Raw genomic sequence first — 23,505 nt, 5'->3', positions numbered from 1 at the left:
GTTTCGGTTTTCGTTACGTTTATTGTTTTGTAGTGTTTTGTGTGTATTCGTGTTACGTTTGTTTGATTAAACATGGATCGCAATCTACACGCTGCATTTTGGTCCGACTCTCCTTCACCACAAAGAACCGTTACAATAGCTTTCATAACCACCCTCTGTAATATACCCAAAAATACACAAAAGCATGGTAAAAACATAAAGAAACTCCCATGTATGTAGAAATACAGAACACAATCCCCACACCCTTGAAACCCACAGATTTTCAAAACCATCCTCTATGCTAAAAAGACCCAAAAACATTTGCATTTATAGGGTCTGCTCATACACATGGTGGTCCTAATCAGCCACTTATGTGGTGCCATTGTTTTGTTTTTATTTGCGTGTGTATGATGGAGAAATTAGTTCCTGTCCATCAAGCACAATAGAGCTGTCACAACCAATGAAGAAGGCCATTTGTTTGTAGACATTCCCTTGCAATGCATTTACACCAATACCACAAACCGAGGGCAAGGTAGACCCGCAAATCAATATATATTGGATACAGTCCAGTTCCTGCCGCTCTGATCCCTCTCTCGCTCTGGTTAGGGAGGTTGTTTGTAAGAAATTCACCCTGGAAGAAAGTCTAAACATGAGAACCATATTTAGTCCCCTGACTGCAAACCATCATTAAGCCATGACAATCACATCATTATGAAATCATGACTGAAGAGGTTGCTAATGATTTGACCTGACCTGACCTTGACCTGGCGCAGATGTCTGAAGAACATCCATGGCCAGAGGGCAAAGAATCAAGCCCAAGACCAGTGGCGATGGCACACTTTACTATAGAGGCCTTATGTTCCTCGAGGAACGAAGTCTTGGATGAGCTGGATGAGCTCCTATCAACAGGATCTTTTATTTAACCTTTAACTATCAACAGGTACTGAAAAGATGGAATATCCTGTTTCTCAGAGTCATGGCGGAACGTGGACATGGATAAAATACATCTCACTGGTTTTTCAATGCATTGTCAAGACCAGACGGCAGACTCGAGTAAGACTAGGGAGGAGGTGTGTGTCTCTTTGTTAACAACAGACGGTGCGCGATCTCTAATGTTAAGGAGGTCTCTGAGTTTTTGCTCGCCTGAGCTAGAAAAAATACCTCATGATAAGCTGCAGACCATACTATGTATTTACCAAGAGAGAGTTTTAATCTGTATTTTTTGTAACTTTCTATTTACCACCAGAAACCGATGCTGGTGCTAAGACTGCACTCAACGAGCTGTAAAGGGCCATAAGCAAACAAGACAATGCACTTTCACATGATGTTAATGCAAGGAAACTTGTAAGCTATAATAATCCATAGCGAGTCGCAAACTCTCTACATATAAACTCCCAGAAATGTATTGGGAAAAGCACCAACGTTAGTCAGCACCTCTATTCAAAATAATATTATCTGGGTGTGTGCCAGCTCATGCTCACACACCAAATGTGAATCACCACCTGGATTCGGTCTTATGTAGCAAAATGAAATGCTGTTTTTTACATTGGATAAAAGTAGAGACTCAGAGCTACAAAATGGTATATCATACACTACAGGAACAATAGGAAAATAATTCTGCTTATAAAGTTGATCAACTTGTTTGAGAAAATGGCCTTTGAATGTTTTATTATCTAGAGAAGAGCTCTTCTTTGTCTACACCCATTCAGCATAGTTCACACCCTCTTAATTTAACTTAAGGCTTCCCGCTAGCGGGACAACTACCGGTGAAACTGGAGGGCACGTAATTCAAATAAATAATCATAAAAATCATGGATATTAAACATTTAGGAGCATACAAGTGCTCGGTTGAAAGCTTAAATTCTTGTTAATCTAACTGCACTGTCTGATTTACAGTAGGCTTTACAGCGAAAGCATGCCATGCGATTGTTTGAGGATGGTGCACGACTTCAAAATATTTTTTCCCCAGCACAGGTTTCAGAAATTCACAAATAGCGATGAAATATTCCTTACTTTTTGAAACTCTTCCTCTGATTTGTCATCCAAAGGGTCCCAGCTACAACATGTAGTGTCGTTTTGTTAGATAAAATCCTTCTTTATATCCCAAAAAGTCAGTTTAGTTGGCGCCATCGATTTGAGTAAGCCACTCGTTCAACATGCAGAGAAAGGAATCCAAAAAGCTACTGCTTTGTTAAAACAAGTCTAAATACATGTATACTTAATCCTCAGGTACCCTAAAATGTAATTAAACTATAATATTTCATACGGAAAGAAGTATGTTCAATAGGAAAACAATATTAGCAGGTGTGTGTCCTCTTCGTCGCGCAAGCATACACACATTTCCAAGTCTGTATCCCTGTGGTAAAACTCGTATTTCTTCCTCGTTTTGGAAGAAACAAGCCTGAAACCTTGAACAACGACTACTGACACCCAGTTGAAGCCATATCTAGCCCACTCATTATCTCAGGCAATCATGGCTAGTGGGAAGGTTGCTATATTTTTCTGTGGCTTAACGAACGAGGCTCGTAATTTAACAATGTTATTCATATTTACAGATGGCATCCAAGTTTGTTATTAAGGCACATGAAAGTTCACATGTTCCAGAAGGCATTTCTGCCAAAAAATGCATTTTGATGAAAAAAAAAAGTTTTACGTTCAAACGTAAAGGTCGTGACTTGCGACAAACGCCTAGTTTCCTGAATCGGGTCACAAATGTGTTTGATGGACCGCGAGAAAAGAGCAGGAATAGGCTTTTGTAGGCTACAGTCCAAGCTATGTCTTCCAATGCTGTGACTGCTGTCGGCATCCAAAGATTATCCAACTTGAATAAAGGCTTGGAGGTAAGGATGACAGCAGTGGTGTAGTCTACGGCGACACGGATATCACTTATTATTGATATCTACATAGCGCGTTGATGTGAATCACATCGCTGCTGTCTCATTTAGCTATGGGCGCCTTACGGATTGTGATTGTTGTGGATGAATCCAAAAATGGTTGAATTCAAGAAGTTTAAGCTGCCTATCAATAATTGTTTTGGACAGCCAATGAAAAAAGCGCTCTTGCAACAGCTGCATAATGCAGATCCCAGCCTATGGAATGAAAGTGAGGCTTTTATTGCTCCATCTAATTCATGCTGATACTTAAAAAAAAAAAGATCTACAGGGCTAATGGACACATGTTCAAACTCGCACACTTTTGATGGACTTAAAATGGCAATCTTTTGTTGCTTACATCCATTTTTGGACTTATAAATATATATATCCATTGATTCTTGAAGAATATAACTTGTAAATTCCTCATGAGCTTAGTTCAACTGTCACACTCCATGAGAACCCAAAATATAAACTTGTTTTTCTCCAATGTTTGTAAACATTGTAAGTGTAAACAAACACTGTATAGCATCATAACATGGTTAAATCAATACTTTTGATATCATGGATGGTCGGTCCTTACATCCATAGCTCTGTCTATTCATCTGAGAGTGGTTACATTTATCCATGCCCATCTCTCAGCTTTTTGCCAAAACATAGGTGGGGCGGCCACTTGTTATTGTTTCATCTCTGTATTTCCCTATAAACAGCTGCATGTTATCAAGATATCAAAGTGTCACCAACAAAAAGGTAAACAATAGGCCTACAGCAAATGCAGCATATGACAGTCATTTTGCAGATGTAAATAGCACTTTACAGTAGTGCTCAAAGCATGCCATTTCATGAGTGCAGCATTTATTTTTCAACTCAACCCAATAAGCCCAATCAGTCCTCCATGACAACAAAACCATAAACAACAGAGTAGAGCTGTCTAATAAGTCCTTCGTTCTGGGGTTATGTTCAGGTAAAACAATTTGGCAAATCTATACTTCCATATTTCCAAGTACTATTCTTGAAGATCAAGGGCTATAACATTTATCGGAATGACTGGAATTCTGTTAGACTTTGGTTTTTAATGTAAAGATATCATTTAATCTAATTATTACATGTAGTAGAAAGTGATGGGTTAGAAGAAGTCTACATAACCAACCCATTAAGTAACATTGAACATCCATATATGACCAGATATGTAAACGTTAACATTGATTTATCCTGCAATAGATGTTGTTCAATTGGTAACATACATTTTTGTCTTCTTCTAATGACACTTAATGGGAAAGTAATCTGAAAGTAACTGAATGTAATCAGATCACGTTACTGAGTTTGGGTAATCCAAAAGTTACGTTACTGATTACAGTTTTGGACAGGTAACTAGTAACTGCAACGGATTACATTTAGAAAGTAACCTACCAAACCCTAGCTACCTCAAATACCTAACCCTGCACATTGACCCGGTACTCCCTGTTTGTAGCCATGTTATTTTTTACTCATTATTGTTATTCATTACTCACTGTGTATTTATTTCTCACGTCACTATTTTATTTTTATTCTATTATTTTCACTCTAAGTTGTTGGAAAAGGACCCGTAAGTAAGCATTTCAGTTGTTTATGAAGCATGTGACAAATTTGACATTTGATTTGAAGTAAGCATTATGATTTGATCAATCAATTGAACTGAAACAAATGTATTTTAGGCAGCAGGAACAGAGCTAGGCAGAGGAGCCTACCATAGCTATACACTGGTAGAACTCTACACCCAGTCAGAACTCTCTACCCCCAGTCAGAACTCCATACCCCCAGTCAGAACTCTCTACCCCATTCAGAACTCTCTACCCCCAGTCAGAACTCTCTACCCCCAGTCAGAAATCCATAACCCCAGTCAGAACTCCATACCCCCAGTCAGAACTCCATACCCCCAGTCAGAACTCCATTCCCCCAGTCAGAACTCCATTCCCCCAGTCAGGACTCTCTACCCCAGTCAGTGAGAAGACATCTAATTGCTAATCTATAATCATTTTAATATGCTCTTTGCCTTTTTGCAATTGATCTATCGCCATCCGTAACAGCACCACCAGAGGCTACAGTAATCCCATCATAGGTGAGGCTGCAATACATATGGCCCTAAGAATCCAAACAGCTGTATTAACCTTGCCACCAACTCTCTCTCTCTCTTCACCCGATGCGTCCGTCAATTACTTTTGTTATTGATAACCTCGTCAAGCAGACAAAAGGGAGAAAAAAACAGTCAGTCACCATTTCTACTTTTTCTACCATTTCAACTTTTTTCTACCATTTCTGGAATCAGCATCAATAAATGTTTGGCTCATATTCACTGTGTGTAGGCCTAATATTAATGGTGTTATGCCTACTGAAACTGGTGGGGCAGGTGCCCTCTCAATTCGATCCATTTGTAAATAAAAAAAATAAACAAGGTATAGCTTATTTTATTGATTCAAATATAGAGAATATGGCCTTCAGTGTCCACTCCAAAACATCAGATAACACTTACGCATATCATTCTCTTTTCATGGACGCCATAACAGGTTATTCACTTCATGCCAACGTGCATAAGAATGTGTATAGATCACTCTCTCAACTGTGAAGGGACCTCTGACCCTTTGAAATTAGACAATCTAAAGCAGCGGTCAGGTCACTCTCAAGGTTGTTGTTGGCCCAGATGGTGAACTCCATTCAATTACATTTAAAATACCAGAATATAACCACAAATGGGCTTTTAACGAATGACAACCAGATTTTAAGATTGAAGAGATTAATGAAAATATATATTTATGAACAAGAATATTGCTCCGTGTCTTGTCATTGGGCCTAGATTCAATCCGGGCCGCGGCAGATCCATGTTATAGCGCGATGGACCTTTCAAGGCAATTTCCGATTGAGCCGACATATGCAGCTTTTACCGTGAATGTGGTCTCCGCGAATACAGGTACATTGCCTGTAAAACATGCATAGAGGACAAAACACGATCAGATTGTATTTGGCCCTTGGTTCAGTTACACCACTGTCGTGATCATCATGCATCAATAAATGTAAATGTAATATTGTTTAATTTTACTGATATTATAGCTCCAGGCGCATAAATGAATACATTGATATACATGAATATATTGAAATGTCAGTATATATCAAGGTAATATACATCATACATCTTTATATAATATTAACTGTACAGTTTAAATTGTACCCATATAACACGTCCACAGGGGCATCTGTCTGCATTCATAAATAATACATAAATATCTTTCTAATATATATAAATATCATCCGCAATATAATGAAACATTGAAGCATAACCCTCAGGTTATATTGACGTCCCACACAAAGTGGCCCTCCTCTGGAGTCCACTTCATTAACCCTGGTCAATAGAACCCAGAGAAAGAGAGAGAGAGGGGGAGAGAGAGAGGGGGAAAGAGAGAGATTGAGAGAAATAGATGGAGAGAGAGCGATAGAGATGGGGGAGAGAGAGAGACAGATAGAGGGAGAGGGAGATGGAGAGAAAGAGAGAGATGGAGAGACAAACAAGAGAACACATTTCAATCTGCCTATTTCGGATCCAATGACCCAGAATAATGACCTCAAGGCTTAACTCAGATATCCCCATTTAAATCCAAAAATAGAATTCAAAATGTCTCTAAGAATGTTTGTTTTTTGTTAGATTTTCAGTTTCCAGAGGCCAAAGTTGGTTCTGTGTTTGTAGCTATGTAGGCTAGATGAGACTCGAGAGGTCAGGATTTGATCATAAAGGCAAGCTTCTGATAAAAAGGTTGAAAGATGAGGAAGTCTATATGAGGCTGAGCTGGATGAGGTGAATAAAGGGTGTGTGCTTATCAAATTAATTAATTTATCTAAACAAGATTAAAATACTATAAGGTTTAATCAGACAACCTTCCTTCCAAAGCCCTGAGGCTGTGCTCTGTCTTTCAGACACAATCAGTATTCATTAATATATATTTTATGGTGTTATTGAAGTTTTAATAAGAATAACAAACAACGGGTAGGAAAGACTAACACTCTGGAAGTCAGGCACTCTGGCTCCCTCTGGGAAACGGTTATTATTATTAAGTGCGAGCATAACCTTTTATCTCTCTGTCACTTACAGTTATTCATTTAGTTTTAATGGAATTTGGAGGGAGGGAGGGAGGGAGGGAGGTGAGGTTGTGGAGGGAGGAGTTAGAGAAAGTTAGACAAGCTACAACGATTGCCTCACGACAGAACAAATTGACTATATTATTTCTCACAAAATCTAAATATAGTAATTTAAGTTTGACTTTTTAAAAGAAATGTTATAAAGCTACTGCTTTGATTATATTTAAAATACTACTTAGTATGAATTTTAATCAGATAAAAAAAAAAACAGATGTCGGAAGTAAATTCAGACAACTTTGAAGAACTGACATAGTGTTACAAACCATCTACTGTCTGGCATGTACGTTCTATGCTCCAAAATACACCTACGAACCAGAACTTTGATTCCCGGTTCAATCTACACATGAAAATGTCATGGAAAATTGATATGAAATTTCTGCTCCTATGAGAAATGCATTATGGCCTTCTGCTGCCTTCCCGGTAGTACCGGGGAAATAACAGGGGGGGAAATGGCAGTTGCTCCTGATGATGCTTTCAAAAAATGCTTTCAAATAAAAGGTTATTTGCTCTCTCTCCTGACAGGGGTCAATGATTTCTCATCCTGTTCCTCACTCAAACCAAAGGAGATGTGACATCTGAATATCAAATATAAGAGGCTTGAATACCAAGTATAAGAGAACACCGAGAGACTTTAGCGCACAGACAATCAGGGCAGAGACTTCAGCGCACAGACATTCAGGGTACAGACAATGGATGATGATGACTCACTGGCAACCAATAGGAAGTGAGATGGAAACAAGAGTAATACACATTTAGGTTTAACATAACATGAGCATATTTATGTCTCTTCTCAGTAATTGTCAAATTAGCTCTGGGGCAATTTTACCTGAACCGATAAATGAGCTCAACTAATGAACAAACACTATATAGTGAAGTGTGAACTTTACTGTCTTATCTGTTTTGAGTGGAAATGTCCTGAGGATGTTTCAGTCCTAGAACAAAAACAAAGTCCTGAAGAACAAAAGTCTATGAGGGAGGAAGTGTCCTGAAGAACAAAAGTCTATGAGGGAGGAAGTGTCCTGAAGAACAAAAGTCTATGAAGGAGGAAGTGTCCTGAAGAACAAAAGTCTATGAGGGAGGAAGTGTCCTGAAGAACAAAAGTCTATGAAGGAGGAAGTGTCCTGAAGAACAAAAGTCTATGGGGGAGGAAGTGTCCTGAAGAACAAAAGTCTATGAGGGAGGAAGTGTCCTGAAGAACAAAAGTCTATGAGGGAGGAAGTGTCCTGAAGAACAAAAGTCTATGAGGGAGGAAGTGTCCTGAAGTGCACCTTTATTTGCCATTTCAAATTCAGTGGTAATTTAGCCACCACCATCGTCCAATCCCAAACCTTCCAGGAAATGATGAGCAACAATTTGGAGGTGAGCAGTAATGGTAGCAGGTGAAGAACACAGTTGCGAAGATTCAGGAGTGATTAATGGAAACTCATTTTTCATGGCAATTAAAATGATTAAAGCCAGAGGGCCTTTCTGCAGTAACTCCGAATTGCTCCAGGAACAAGGCGGTGCCACAAACCTGAAGAACCAAAATTGCATTAGTGGTCGAGGAGAACTGTATTAAAATGCAAATGTACAGCTGTTAATAGTTCTTCAAAAACAATAATCCCCCACCGTCAGTCATGTGTCAAAATGGTTAATGGAAAAATACCCCAGAGACACGCAAGGTCCTTTTTCTATTCTGACTTTGATTAAAGGAAGAAATTCTGCTCAGGGAAAACTGTTCAGGGCTGGATGGGACTGGGTCTCTGTCCCAAATAGCACCTTCTTCCCTGTGTAGTGCATTACTATTGATCAGGGGCGATAGGGATTTTGTCAAAAGAGGTGCACTATTTAAGGAATAGGGTGCCATTTGGGATGTACCCTGGGACTGGATGGGGATAGGATTGGCAGAGTGTGGCTTAATGTGGGCAGGATCCCAAACTCATTGTTCAGACTTCCTGATTCCAGAGATAGGCCTTCTCATGGGAATAGCCTGTCTGTGTTGCCGACAAGGGGGAAGACGATCCCATCTCTACAGCTCTAAATCTGACCTGCATGTATTAAAGACATTCATCACCCCGTTGTGTTTAGCACTTAACCTGTATTGAGTAACACTTCAATGAAATGCTTATGATACATCTGCCTGCCTGTGAATGAAGAGGGAGGTTAGGGAGCAGCTGTGGCTGAAGGAGTGTCACACAGAAAGACATAATTGAATGAATAGTCTACTTGGTTATTCTGTCACTTCATTATGATTCTGCTGGGGGTTATAGAGAGATGAGAGTGTTCTCTCTCACCAGAGGGCAAAATGCCATTTTCATTCCAACTAGACAGCATGGGCCATGGGGAGACATGTTGTTGTTGCACATTGAAGCAAATTTATTAAGGATATTATGATTCGTTATGAAACCTCAGATAACACAGAGACTAAGTAAAACATGTATGTCTGTTTATGACCAATCACCCATCCCTGATCATCAAATTGTGTCTTGATACGTGTCTGTCACTGAATAGATATAATGGCCACGTTAAAGGGAACCTTCACCTCTAGACACTATTTGGGGTGTTTTCCCAGTCACCCTACATTATTATGAGAGGGTGTTTCAGGCGTAAGTATGCATTATAGCTGTATTTTGTCATTTTAGCATTGGGAAAGTTCAACCAATGACATCATTGGTTGAATGAGTCTGCTGTCTGATCGAAAAATTAATGGATTCATGTGTTGAAGCAATTATTGTGGTCTTTATTTTGCAGATTGCACGATCAGGTTCATTAGAGCTATTGAACATGTCTCAATGGTGTTCCTATCTGCCAAGACATTGCAGGATAGCTAGGTTGACTCATTTTCCCTAGCTTTGTAAAGACTACAGCCTGATGGGAGCCATACTTCCTTGTCCCCAGCCTCGAAGGCAGGCTTTTCAAAATGGGAGTGGTGCTAGTTTACAGGTTCACGGGAGGTATGTTACCGTGTACTGTCTACCTGAGACTGCTAAATAATTAGCTACAATGGCTACTTCAATCCAACAGTTTCATCTGAGTGCACAAATCAGTATGCCTACCAGTATGCCTTCTGGAGCACAGACTCCAGAAAACCAACAATGGCGAGGGTGTTACTTGCTGATATGTCCAAAGCCTTTGATCGAGTAGATCACACAAAGCTCCTGCAACATCTGTCTGACATTGAACTGTGTCCAAGGTTACTAGCCTGGTTCACAGCTACACCACAGGAACAAGACAGAGGGTGATGGTTACTAGCCTGGTTCACAGCTACACCACAGGAAGAAGACAGAGGGTGATGGTTACTAGCCTGGCTCCACAGTTACACCACAGGAAGAAGACAGAGGGTGATGGTTACTAGCCTGGCTCCACAGATACACCACAGGAAGAAGACAGAGGGTGATGGTTACTAGCCTGGTTCACAGCTACACCACAGGAACAAGACAGAGGGTGATGGTTACTAGCCTGGTTCACAGCTACACCACAGGAAGAAGACAGAGGGTGATGGTTACTAGCCTGGTTCACAGCTACACCACAGGAAGAAGACAGAGGGTGATGGTTACTAGCCTGGCTCCACAGCTACACCACAGGAAGAAGACAGAGGGTGATGGTTACTAGCCTGGCTCCACAGCTACACCACAGGAAGAAGACAGAGGGTGATGGTTACTAGCCTGGCTCCACAGCTACACCACAGGAAGAAGACAGAGGGTGATGGTTACTAGCCTGGCTCCACAGCTACACCACAGGAAGAAGACAGAGGGTGATGGTTACTAGCCTGGCTCCACAGTTACACCACAGGAAGAAGACAGAGGGTGATGGTTACTAGCCTGGTTCACAGCTACACCACAGGTAGAAGACAGAGGGTGATGGTTACTAGCCTGGTTCACAGCTACACTACAGGTAGAAGACAGAGGGTGATGGTTACTAGCCTGGCTCCACAGCTACACCACAGGAAGAAGACAGAGGGTGATGGTTACTAGCCTGGTTCACAGCTACACCACAGGAACAAGACAGAGGGTGATGGTTACTAGCCTGGTTCACAGCTACACCACAGGAACAAGACAGAGGGTGATGGTTACTAGCCTGGTTCACAGCTACACCACAGGAAGAAGACAGAGGGTGATGGTTACTAGCCTGGCTCCACAGCTACACCACAGGAAGAAGACAGAGGGTGATGGTTACTAGCCTGGCTCCACAGCTACACCACAGGAAGAAGACAGAGGGTGATGGTTACTAGCCTGGCTCAGCAGCTACACCACAGGAAGAAGGCAGAGGGTGATGGTTACTAGCCTGGCTCACAGCTACACCACAGGAAGAAGGCAGAGGGTGATGGTTACTAGCCTGGCTCAGCAGCTACACCACAGGAAGAAGGCAGAGGGTGATGGTTACTAGCCTGGCTCACAGCTACACCACAGGAAGAAGGCAGAGGGTGATGGTTACTAGCCTGGCTCAGCAGCTACACCACAGGAAGAAGGCAGAGGGTGATGGTTACTAGCCTGGCTCAGCAGCTACACCACAGGAAGAAGACAGAGGGTGATTATTACTAGCCTGGCTCACAGCTACACCACAGGAAGAAGGCAGAGGGTGATGGTTACTAGCCTGGCTCACAGCTACACCACAGGAAGAAGACAGAGGGTGATTATTACTAGCCTGGCTCAGCAGCTAGGAAGAAGGCAGAGGGTGATGGTTACTAGCCTGGCTCACAGCTACACCACAGGAAGAAGACAGAGGGTGATGGTTACTAGCCTGGCTCACAGCTACACCACAGGAAGAAGACAGAGGGTGATGGTTACTAGCCTGGCTCACAGCTACACCACAGGAAGAAGGCAGAGGGTGATGGTTACTAGCCTGGCTCACAGCTACACCACAGGAAGAAGACAGAGGGTGATTATTACTAGCCTGGCTCAGCAGCTACACCACAGGAAGAAGACAGAGGGTGATTATTACTAGCCTGGCTCACAGCTACACCACAGGAAGAAGACAGAGGGTGATTATTACTAGCCTGGCTCAGCAGCTACACCACAGGAAGAAGGCAGAGGGTGATGGTTACTAGCCTGGCTCACAGCTACACCACAGGAAGAAGGCAGAGGGTGATGGTTACTAGCCTGGCTCAGCAGCTACACCACAGGAAGAAGACAGAGGGTGATGGTTACTAGCCTGGTTCACAGCTACACCACAGGTAGAAGACAGAGGGTGATGGTTACTAGCCTGGTTCACAGCTACACCACAGGTAGAAGACAGAGGGTGATGGTTACTAGCCTGGTTCACAGCTACACCACAGGAAGAAGACAGAGGGTGATGGTTACTAGCCTGGTTCACAGCTACACCACAGGAAGAAGACAGAGGGTGATGGTTACTAGCCTGGTTCACAGCTACACCACAGGAAGAAGACAGAGGGTGATGGTTACTAGCCTGGTTCACAGCTACACCACAGGAAGAAGACAGAGGGTGATGGTTACTAGCCTGGTTCACAGCTACACCACAGGAAAGACAGAGGGTGATGGTTACTAGCCTGGCTCCACAGCTACACCACAGGAAGAAGACAGAGGGTGATGGTTACTAGCCTGGCTCCACAGCCACCACAGGAAGAAGACAGAGGGTGATGGTTACTAGCCTGGCTCCACAGCTACACCACAGGAAGAAGACAGAGGGTGATGGTTACTAGCCTGGCTCCACAGCTACACCACAGGAAGAAGACAGAGGGTGATGGTTACTAGCCTGGCTCCACAGCTACACCACAGGTAGAAGACAGAGGGTGATGGTTACTAGCCTGGCTCCACAGCTACACCACAGGAAGAGGACAGAGGGTGATGGTTACTAGCCTGGCTCCACAGCTACACCACAGGAAGAAGGCAGAGGGTGATGGCAAATGGCACATTTAGCCCTGGGTCAGAGGTCACTTCTGGTGTGCCACAAGGGGGCGTGGTTTCACCTTCACATGTCCACCCGAAAAGTTGTCTTCATTGACACACTGGACACTGGGTATGTAGATGATGTAGGGCTGTCCTGAGCCATACCATTAACCAGCATCCAAGAGGACATTTCCATGGGCTTAGAGGTGAAGCAGCTGGAAGAGTGGGCCACATCCAACAACATGCTCCTGAATGGGGAAAAGTCTGTGGAAATTGGGATGTTTTTCTAGAGACCATCCACAACCTACACCACTAATTACCCACGAAGGAGGGTAATTGACAAACAAGTAAGTTCATGTGCTGTCGGTAGATAACTACCAATATAGCTCTCTTCTAAACGAGGCAGTGTTGTGTAGTACAGTACAATTTGGTGATTGATTTGGCCATAATGGGGGCTTGCTAGAACCACTACAAGCCAATAGTTGTTTGTTATATTTAAAATGTATTGTGGTATAACATTATAGCTAGCTAGCAAACTAGCCTAGCTAGCCTCATGCATCTCATTATGAGCAAAACTGTAGAATTGTTTCGATGATGATGGCGGAGAGTAAAGGAATGAGTTTGGCTTGATGACTCATATTAGTAACTATACCTGTGTCTGTGAGATCTCTCATATTCTACACCATGCTGATACAGTAGGAATGCAGAGAGTACACAACGGTTGCCCATGGATGTGTAATAGTGTTTTCGTCTTCCTCTCAGATAATACCACTTGGATACAAAGAAGTTGATGACTCTCAAGAGATGTGAACCACCCAAACACACCATTTGCAAGTATTCTCTTTGCAGAACTGTAGTACTTATTAGAAGCATTATTAGTATATTTTCCTTCTATTGTGTACTGTATATGTCATACATTGCCATAACTGTTCCTGCATACTGCTGTGTAAACTCACCTCGGTCTCCACAGCAAGTCAAAGCCCTGTCTACTTATATGCGATATTGACAGACAAATCTACTGTCTAATTAAAACAGGTTTAAATATGCTGTACCCGTAAAATGTACAGAACCAGTGTGCGAAGCTGTCATCAAGGCAAAGGGTGGCTACTTTGAAGAATCTCACATATAAAATATATTTTGATTGGTTTAACACTTTTTTGGTTACTACATGATTCCATATGTGTTATTTCATAGTTTTGATGTCTTCACTATTATAGTAATAATAATAATAATAATAATAATAATGTAGAAAATAGTAAAAAATAAAGAAAAACCCTTGAATGAGTAGGTATGTCCAAACTTTTGACTGGTACTGTATGTACAACAGCTAGCAATGTCTACAGTGAATTCAGAAAATATTCAGACCCCTTCCCCTTTTCCATATTTTGTTACGTTACAGCCTTATTCTAAAAAGTATTACATATTGTTTTTCTCATCAATCTACACACGATACCCCATAATGACAAAGTGATATTTATTACAAAAATATTTATTACAAACAAAAAAAAGAAATGATTTATTTACGTATGTATTCAGACCCTTTGCTATGAGACTCAAAATTGATTTCCGGTGTATCCTGTTTCCATTGATCATCCTTGAGAGGTTTCTACAACTTGATTGGAGTCCACCTGTGTTAAATTCATTTAATTGGACATGATTTGGAAAGGCACACATATATCTATATAAGGTCCCACAGTTGATAGTGTATGTCAGAGCAAAAATCTAACCATGAGGTTGAAGGAATTGTCCGTAGAGCACCAAGACATGATTGTGTCAAGGGTACCAAAAACTGTTTGCAGCATTGAAGGTCCCTAAGAACACTGTGGCCTTCGTCATTCTTAAATGGAAGATGTTTGGAACCACCAAGACTCTTCCTAGAGCTGGCCATCTGGCCAAACTGAGCAATCAGGGGAGAAGGGCCTTGGTCAGGAAGGTGTCCAAGAACCTGATGGTCACTCTGACAGAGCTCCAGAGTTTCTCTGTGGAGATGGGAGAACCTTCCAAAAGGACAACCATCTCTGCAGCACTCCAACAATCAGGCCTTTATGGTAGAGTGGCCAGACGCAAGCCAATCCTCAGTAAAAGGACCATGACAGCCAGCTTGGAGTTTGCCAAAAGGCACCTAAAGAACTCTCAGACCATGAGAAACAAGATTCTCTGGTCTGATGAAACCAAGATTGAACTCTTTGGCCTGAATGCCAAGCGTCACATCTGGAGGAAACCTGGCACCATCCCAATGGTGAAGCATGGTGGCAGCATCATGCTGTGGGGATGTTTTTCAGTGGCAGGGACTGGGAGACTAGTCGGGATCGGGGGAAAGATGAACAGAGCAAAGTACAGAGAGATCCTTGATGAAAACCTGCTCCAGAGCGCTCATGACCTCAGACTGGGGTGAAGGTTGACCTTCCAACAGGACAATGACCCTAAGCACATAGCCAAGACAACACAGGATTGGCTTTGGGATACGTCTCTGAATATCCTTGAGTGGCCCAGCAAGAGCCCAGACTTGAACACAATCTAACATCTCTGGAGAGGCCTCATAATAGCTGTGCAGCGATGCTCCCCATCCAACATGGCAGAGCTTGAGAGGATCTCCACCCGGCACAGCTAGAAGAGGACTGGCAACCCGTTAGAGCCCAGTTCCTCTCCAGGTTTCTTCCTAGGTTTCTGCCTTTCTAGAGAATTTTTCCTAGTCACCGTGTTTCTATATCTGCATTGCTTGCTGTTTGGGGTTTTAGGCTGGGTTTCTGGATAGCACTTTGTTACATCTGCTGATGTAAAAAGGGCTTCATGAATACATTTGATTGATTGATCTGCAGAGAAGAATGGGAGAAACTCCCCAAATACAGGTGTACCAAGCTTGTAGCGTCATACCCAAGAAGACTGTAATCGCTGCCAAAGGGGCTTCAACAAAGTACTGAGTAAAGGGTCTGAATACTTATGTAAATCTGATATTTCAGTTTTTTAAGTGTTCAACACATTTGCAAAAATGTTATTTAAAAAAAAAAAACATTTTAGAATGAGGCTGTAACGTAACAAAATGTGGAAAAAGTCAAGGGGTCTGAATATTTTCCAAATGCACCGTACACCACAATGCAGATGTAAGCAGACTAGGCATTCTATATTACACTACAACATCAGTCTAACTGAATATGGAGTTAGTTGGGTAATGGCAGCTGGTGTAGTAAGCTTTGGCGCTGTGGCGATGTTGACAGGGATGTTAGATTTGGGGGGCTGAGATTTTGTCTCCTCGTAGACAACTGTCTGGTCCATTCTGCACTCCACAGCCAGGTTGACAAGCTTCTCCTACAGTTTCTTCACCCACTACTTTGACTTCTTACAGAATATATGTTTGTACTGCAAGCGTCCTGGAAAGAAATGAAGACTGGTCATGAAGATGTGTAAAACATGAAGACTGGTCATGAAGATGTGTAAAACATGACAACTGATCATGAAGATGTGTAAAACATGAAGACTGGTCATGAAGATGTGTAAAACATGACAACTGACCATGAAGATGTGTAAAACATGAAGACTGGTCATGAAGATGTGTAAAACATGAAGACTGGTCATGAAGATGTGTAAAACATGACAACTGACCATGAAGATGTGTAAAACATGAAGACTGGTCATGAAGATGTGTAAAACATGAAGACTGGTCATGAAGATGTGTAAAACATGAAGACCGGTCATGAAGATGTGTAAAACATGAAGACTGGTCATGAAGATGTGTAAAACATGAAGACTGGTCATGAAGATGTGTAAAACATGAAGACTGGTCATGAAGATGTGTAAAACATGAAGACTGGTCATGAAGATGTGTAAAACATGAAGACTGGTCATGAAGATGTGTAAAACATGACAACTGATCATGAAGATGTGTAAAACATGAAGACTGGTCATGAAGATGTGTAAAACATGACAACTGATCATGAAGATGTGTAAAACATGAAGACTGGTCATGAAGATGTGTAAAACATGAAGACTGATCATGAAGATGTGTAAAACATGAAGACTGATCATGAAGATGTGTAAAACATGAAGACTAGTCATGAAGATGTGTAAAACATGAAGACTGGTCATGAAGATGTGTAACCATACAATAAACCATGTTCATCTGTAAACTAAATGATACAGTGGACTGGTATGTGTTTTGTTACACTCAGAGTCAATCATTGTTACACTCAGAGTCAATCATTGTTACACTCAGAGTCAATAATTTTGCATCAGGCTGTTAGTAAAGACGTGAACGTTTTGAGGGGGGCTGGACTCATAGACAGTAGAGTTGTATATTTTTTGTTTATGAGCACCTACAGTTGTGCGGACAAGCACTGCCACCAAAGGAGTGAATAGGCTAGAAGAGTACACTAACAGCCCCTTTGCCCCCATGCCAAGGAACTGACTAGCTAGAGAAAGGGGGATACCTAATCAGCTGTACAACTGAATGCGCCTGCCGTATTGAACCCAACACTTCTGAATCAGACCGGTGCAGGGGGTTGGCCTTAATCAATATCCATGTCGGGAACAGTGGGTTAACGGCCCAAAAAGACAGAGTTTTAACTGGTCAGCTCGGGAATTCGACCCAGCATACTTTCAGTTACAGGCCCAACGCTCCTACTCGCCAGGCTACCTGCTGCCCTGGTAATGTTAGCTACGTTTCCTCACAACTCTTAGCATCCTCTTTGAAGTGAAATGGAAAATTGATAGAATAGCATCACTTGTCAACGTTTGATGATATGGCAACCTCATCAGTTGAGAATTTTGTTCCGTTTCGAAATCCTCTGGCTACAGACATTTCGATTTCTCACGCCTCCATGGGACGGCCCTGACGTCCTGAAGTCGCTATGAATTCTGGATATTGTAGTTTGCTTACAACCAGGCGATGTAGATTGCCTGTTTCTACCAGTGAGATACAGAAACGCTCATATATGGCATACAAAAATTCTAAATTGGTATGACATATGACATAATAACATATTAAATGGACATATATAGTGAAATAGAGGAGAGCTGACATTAAATGGACATGTAGAGGTGAAATAGAGCATGAAGACATTAAATGGACATATATAGTGAAACAGAGCAGAGGTGACATTTAATATTGTCTCGATTACTGTGGTCAGATAAATCTGAATCAATCTGAATCTTATCGATAAAGATAGGGGCTGTAGACATACTGTAATGAAACAGCAGGGAGCTTCGAGCACGAGGTCTGGCGCGCTATCGACTATGCCGCGAAAGCATGTTGAACCGCAGAGGCTATTTCCGCGCTTGTAAAGACAGGGTCGTTACCCCCCTTTCAAAGAGCGCGTCTTCGCGCTAGCTTGAGAATCTAAGACTTACAGGAACGCGCTCACCGGCTAAGTACAAGCACTGTCGTGGATGTGAGGTCCGATCACTTCTGACACCAGTGTAATGAAACAGGCAGAGAGCAGGTCTCGAACCCTCGATCTTCGAGGTCCGGCACGCTATCGACTGTGCCGCAACAGCAAGCTCGAGGGGCAGGGTCGATTTCCGCGCTTGTAAACCCAGGGTCGTTACACTACTATTCCTCGTGGAGCAATTTGTCTGTAATACAGTATGTTTGAGTGTATACGTTCAAAACATATGCCAAATATCACACATTAGAGTACATCCCTGTAGACTTGTTAAAAGTGAATAATTCAGGGCTAAACTTTAGGAGGCCTATTCCTTAATGAGGCCGGCTGTAAAAGCACCCTGCAGACAGCCGATGAACACACAAACCTGGCACACACTTTAATTACTGATAAATTGTGAGCCAGATAAACGCAGCGAGGAGCGGATTTCTTCTCCAGAGGGTTCTAATCGCTGTAAAGCCGAGTGCTGATCCTAACTGCCGACTACGAGGCTTCCATGGCAGGTGCCACTGCACTGAGGAGTCCCACAACAGACGCTGCTATCTGCTATTGACTCGAAACGGCACTCACTCACAATCTCCTCAATCTCTCTCACAGGGACTGGAACACAACTTGGCTTCCATGCACAACTTCTCTCTGTAGACTATAAGGAAAACACGGTATCATAGATCAGAGTGACTCTAGGAAGAATTGAAGCTTAAACTCAGGAAGTATAGAGCTTACTGTATATGTATTGTATGGTCTTCTGATTGGTCTTGGAGTGAATGGTGTGATCAGTTTTGCTTTGATGAAGTTGGAAAAAGTTTGGTTCTTGTCTTGATCAGGAAGATCAAGAACCAATTCTAAGAAGTTCCGGAATGTATAGGCTCTATAAGGAATGGTAGATAAGGATAACATTTATTTTTATATATCTTATTAAAATGTTACAGATTATGTAACATTATGATGCGCTAAGAAAAGCATGGAGCTCAGTTTGATCTGTATCTTTGGAGTGAGATGTGTGAATACTGAGGAAATCGATTAAATGTATACTATGCACTATTAGGTACAGCATGTTGGAAGACTCAATTATGTTGAGAATAATTATTGTACATGCTTCAATGTCTGGCAATTGAGATATCCTTAATATCTATTGACCTTGAAATCCTACCATCATTATAATCATTGAGACATGCGTATAAAGAAATCACACTCAAGAACATTAAACTGATAAAACGTACAGTATTTTTATTCATATGTACACCTCCATCCCATCCGTCCCCCATAAATAAATGTTTTAGTCATACAGTTGATGAGTACGTATAATATATTTAGACAGTTCTACAGCGTATGTACAGGGTAGCTGTTTTCAAGGATTCACGTCTACATCATCAGCAAAATCAGTGTCTTTGTTTGAGGGACCAATAATGAGTATTAATGGAATGAGAGAGAAAGGGAGAGAGAGTGAGTGAGTGAGAGCGAGAGAGCAAGAGAAGGAGAGAACGAGAAAGAGAGAGTTTGTGGGAAGAGGGAGACAGCTTTATGTGGGCATATACAGACACAGGTCAATTCGGGATAAACTATGTACAATACAAACCATTCATACAAATTAGGCTCTCTAAGACATAAAATTCATTACATTACATGTTTTATTAAGTCAATGACAATGAGCAAAGCCCCAAGTCAATAACTGAATATTAACAATAAACTTAATAAGGCTGTGATTTTCTAATAATAATCTGAGCCAAGATTTATACAGGGACACTCCAAATAAGCTGAAGAATGAACAGCATCATTTCTGAACATGTAAAATGCTTAATTTTTTAAATCTTTTTTTATAAAACATGCCTGCGGGAGAAGCCTGCTCAATGCTAGCTGAATGCTAAGTCCGTCAGGCCATGGGACCATCTCCACCTGATGCTTCGATTGCACACCGACACACTCCTCTTCTTCAGCTCTCTCGCCTTTGGGGTCGAAGGGTTTGGAAATGTGTGGGAATCTTGAAGGCCTTCAAGGATAAGAGTCTGGACTGTTATTTCTGAGAGAGCGGAATTGAACTACCTTGAATGAAGAGTATTGCAGGTGCAAACAAAACACAGGATCCTGTACGTTGCAGTCCAATTGGTAGCTCACAGAACTGAACTTTCATACAGAAAGTTGGCCCTAAGGAGCAAAGTAAGAAATACTAAAAGGAGAAAATCTAGGCATTTAGAAACAAACTGGACCAAGCAAATGTACCTAACATAACATAAAAAGTTGTTACAAACTAATAAGACTTACATGAAATGCTGATTTTACTTAGTTACAAATGGAACTATCAACCTCAAATATGTACACATTATGCATCTATGAAATCATTGATGGAAAAAAGGTATGAAAACAATAAAACAAATGGATTATAATCAATATTATTTGTTTAGTCATAGTATTTGTATACTAATAACATAGTTATAATTATACAAATAATAATGGTTTTGCACAACATTTGAATTAAAAAAAGTACTGCTCCCATAAATATTCACTTTCTGTATTGTCATCAAAAGTCTTCATTTTATATATAGGTAATTAATTCATTTTACACATTCTTTTATGTTCAGAACATTACAGCTAACATATATTTCTCTGGGTGGGGAAAAATAAGAAGCCCCACTAAGTAACTTTCTGCTCCACATTGGGGTTGTTGTTGTGGGAGTAGTCAGCCAGAGGGGAAGTAGGGAGTTTCACTGTGGTAGTTGTAGTCCGGACAGACTTTCTGCACCAGCTTGTAGTCAGTGCTGTAGAAGGAGATGTAGATGCAGATTACTTTAAAGGGCTTGGAACAGAGCCAGGAGACGTGGCTCTGAGTCTGCTCCTGGTAACATGTCTTGGATGGGTCGAAGTTACACAGCGTGTTCCTGGCACCCTTCTCCACCTTCTCGTACTCGATGCGGCAGTTGAAGGACTTGGAGTCCTTGGCGTCAATCACGGACTGCTGGGCTGCCACATCGAACTCCACGATCTTCGTTGGCGGGACGAGACTCACAGACACGTTTCCCTGGCCTGTGGAGTTGTGTCTGAAGTAGACGCTGAAGGTTCCGTTGCCGTGGTCCACAATCTTCCCGGTGATGAGGAGGTTGAGCTTGACTGTCTTGATGTTGGAGTGGAAGTCTCCCCAGCCAAACATCTTCTTGAACTTGCCTGTCTTGACCATAGGCCGCCGTTTGGCTCTAGGTCTAGAATCATGGAGGTCGGTGGAGTTCCTCAGCCAGTCCCAGAGGTCCTGCTCGGAGTAGGGCTCCGGGGTGTCGTAGCGCAGGTCCAGGGCCGTGGTGTTCTCTTTGCCATGGAGAGTCTGTGACAGCAACCTGCTGATTGACAGGTCCTTGCCGCTTTCTGTCCATATGTGTTTTAACGTTGACTTGGGGCTGCCCGATTTGAGGAGGTCTCCCTTGGAAGCATGTACACTTGTCACCTGAAACAAAGAGAGAAGAGGAGATACGTTTCTCTAACTGGTTTGTCATACATTTAGAGGCTGTTACAGGAGACACGGTAGTACTAGAGACAATTAAACATTTATCTAAACAGACAACGAGACACATCAGCAGATATTAATATCAGATTCTGAAAATATTGACTTCACATTCAGGCCCAGCACACAGCTTCCTACAAAACTGACCGATCAAAAGGGATTCTAAAGTGGGGAGATACTGGTAATCCATCTTCCAACGATCTTCAATTTAAAAATGTAGCAGACAGCCCCCATTTGGGAGTTAGAATGTGAGAGACAGAACACAGCGATTCTCTCTCTCTCTCTCTCTCTCTCTCTCTCTCTCTCTCTCTCTCTCTCTCTCTCTCTCTCTCTCTCTCTCTCTCTCTCTCTCTCTCTCTCTCTCTCTCTCTCTCTCTCTCTCTCTCTCTCTCTCTCTCTCTCTCTCTCTCTCTCTCTCTCTCTCTCTCTCTCTCTCTCTCTCTCTCTCTGTCAGTCAGATAGTAGAAGGGATTTCCACTTGGCTCCCCCAGATAGATAAATGCAGTGGCTATTCAGTGAATAAAGACCAGACTATTAAACACAGAGCGCTGCTTGGATTGATGATTGATGAACCCCCAGGATTTCACCATTTAGCCAAGATGAGCGGAATTAGGTTCATTCAGGCCCCGGCGGCGGAAAGTGACATTGATTGGCTGATTTCTACTGTAAGACATGACAGCAGATCCGTCTTGCCCAGGGTTTTTGCATTTTGTGGGCTGAGGCACTCCGGGGTCGATATGTAGAAAATAAGGTTTCGCTACCAATAAGTTTGCTCTTTGGACATGAATTTACTTCCTCCCTACAGACAAGTTTAAACATATCATTGTGTAGGGAAATATGCCTATATGGTTCCCATAAGGCTCTTGGTGTAGAGAAAAAATAAATAAAAATAAAAACGTTGAATGACCTGGGGTGTGTTTTGAATTGCACATTAAAAGCCATTTGAACCTAGCTTGGAATAGAGTAGAACATTATCATATAATTTCTGTAGGAAGTGTTCTTTGCGCACTGGCCAGAAGTAGGATCTTAATTTGAGCCAGTTTGCTACAACAGGAAAATAATCCTGCAGTAACAGGAAATGTGAATAATTATGTGGATTATAATGAATAATTATAGTAGTTACAGGTGACATTTTACAACCTCTATTTTAGCCTTGTTTCTATTGACCACAGGGTAATGGGTACAGTATTCCACTCTGAACCTGCGTATGAAGAATAGCCTTAAGCCCTGACTGCTTGAAATACCTTGAAGTACCAAATTCATAAGTTCCCATTAAACTACATATTGCTACTAAACATACACAATTTCATTGATTACATAAGGAGATTACAATACAAATGTATTGATCAGAAATCTTCTCTGCATCTGGTTTAATTCAATGGAAACGTTTACAGATTCATTGAGATAAAATATGAAGGAAGATTAGCCTACTGAACAGGGCCGAATACATGGATATTGATTAAGGCAGCCCTCCGCAACGCTCTAATTCAGAGGGGTTGGGTTAAATGCGGAAGACACATTTCAGTTGAATGCATTCAGTTGCACAACTGACTAGGTCTCCCCTTTCCCTTTCCTTTCCCTTTAATAGCATATGCAATAATGTGTATTTTTTGTTGTTGTTGAGCTCATTCATTTGCATGATGTGATGGCACACTAAAATGTGGATATTTATCCATACTTACTGTTTGTCCATTGTCCACCATAGACAGCCACCGCACAATATACACACACACACATCGATCTACGAAGCTTTGGGCAGTTTATCTGACTTCATCATCCAGCATGCTTTGGGCTTTGGGCCA

At 41.9% G+C, this 23,505-nt stretch overlaps 1 protein-coding gene across 1 annotated transcript in view; it reads right to left on the bottom strand.

Annotated features, from left to right (window-relative positions):
• Positions 1–19,431: 19,431 nt before the first annotated feature.
• Positions 19,432–23,505, bottom strand: part of LOC112229604 (neurexophilin-1-like) — a 50,601-nt gene continuing 46,527 nt past the window's right edge. Inside the window, exon 2 of the mRNA XM_024395536.1 lies at positions 19,432–21,646. Coding sequence (XP_024251304.1) covers positions 20,891–21,646 — 756 coding nt within the window. The 3' untranslated portion in view covers positions 19,432–20,890. The remainder of the gene's footprint in view (positions 21,647–23,505) is intronic.

The sequence above is a fragment of the Oncorhynchus tshawytscha genome, unplaced genomic scaffold, assembly GCF_018296145.1.
Source record: "Oncorhynchus tshawytscha isolate Ot180627B unplaced genomic scaffold, Otsh_v2.0 Un_scaffold_1528_pilon_pilon, whole genome shotgun sequence".
In the NCBI taxonomy this organism is placed as follows: Eukaryota; Metazoa; Chordata; class Actinopteri; order Salmoniformes; family Salmonidae; genus Oncorhynchus; species Oncorhynchus tshawytscha.
Note: the sequence above shows the minus strand (reverse complement) of the source record. Positions and strands in the feature narration are given on the sequence as shown.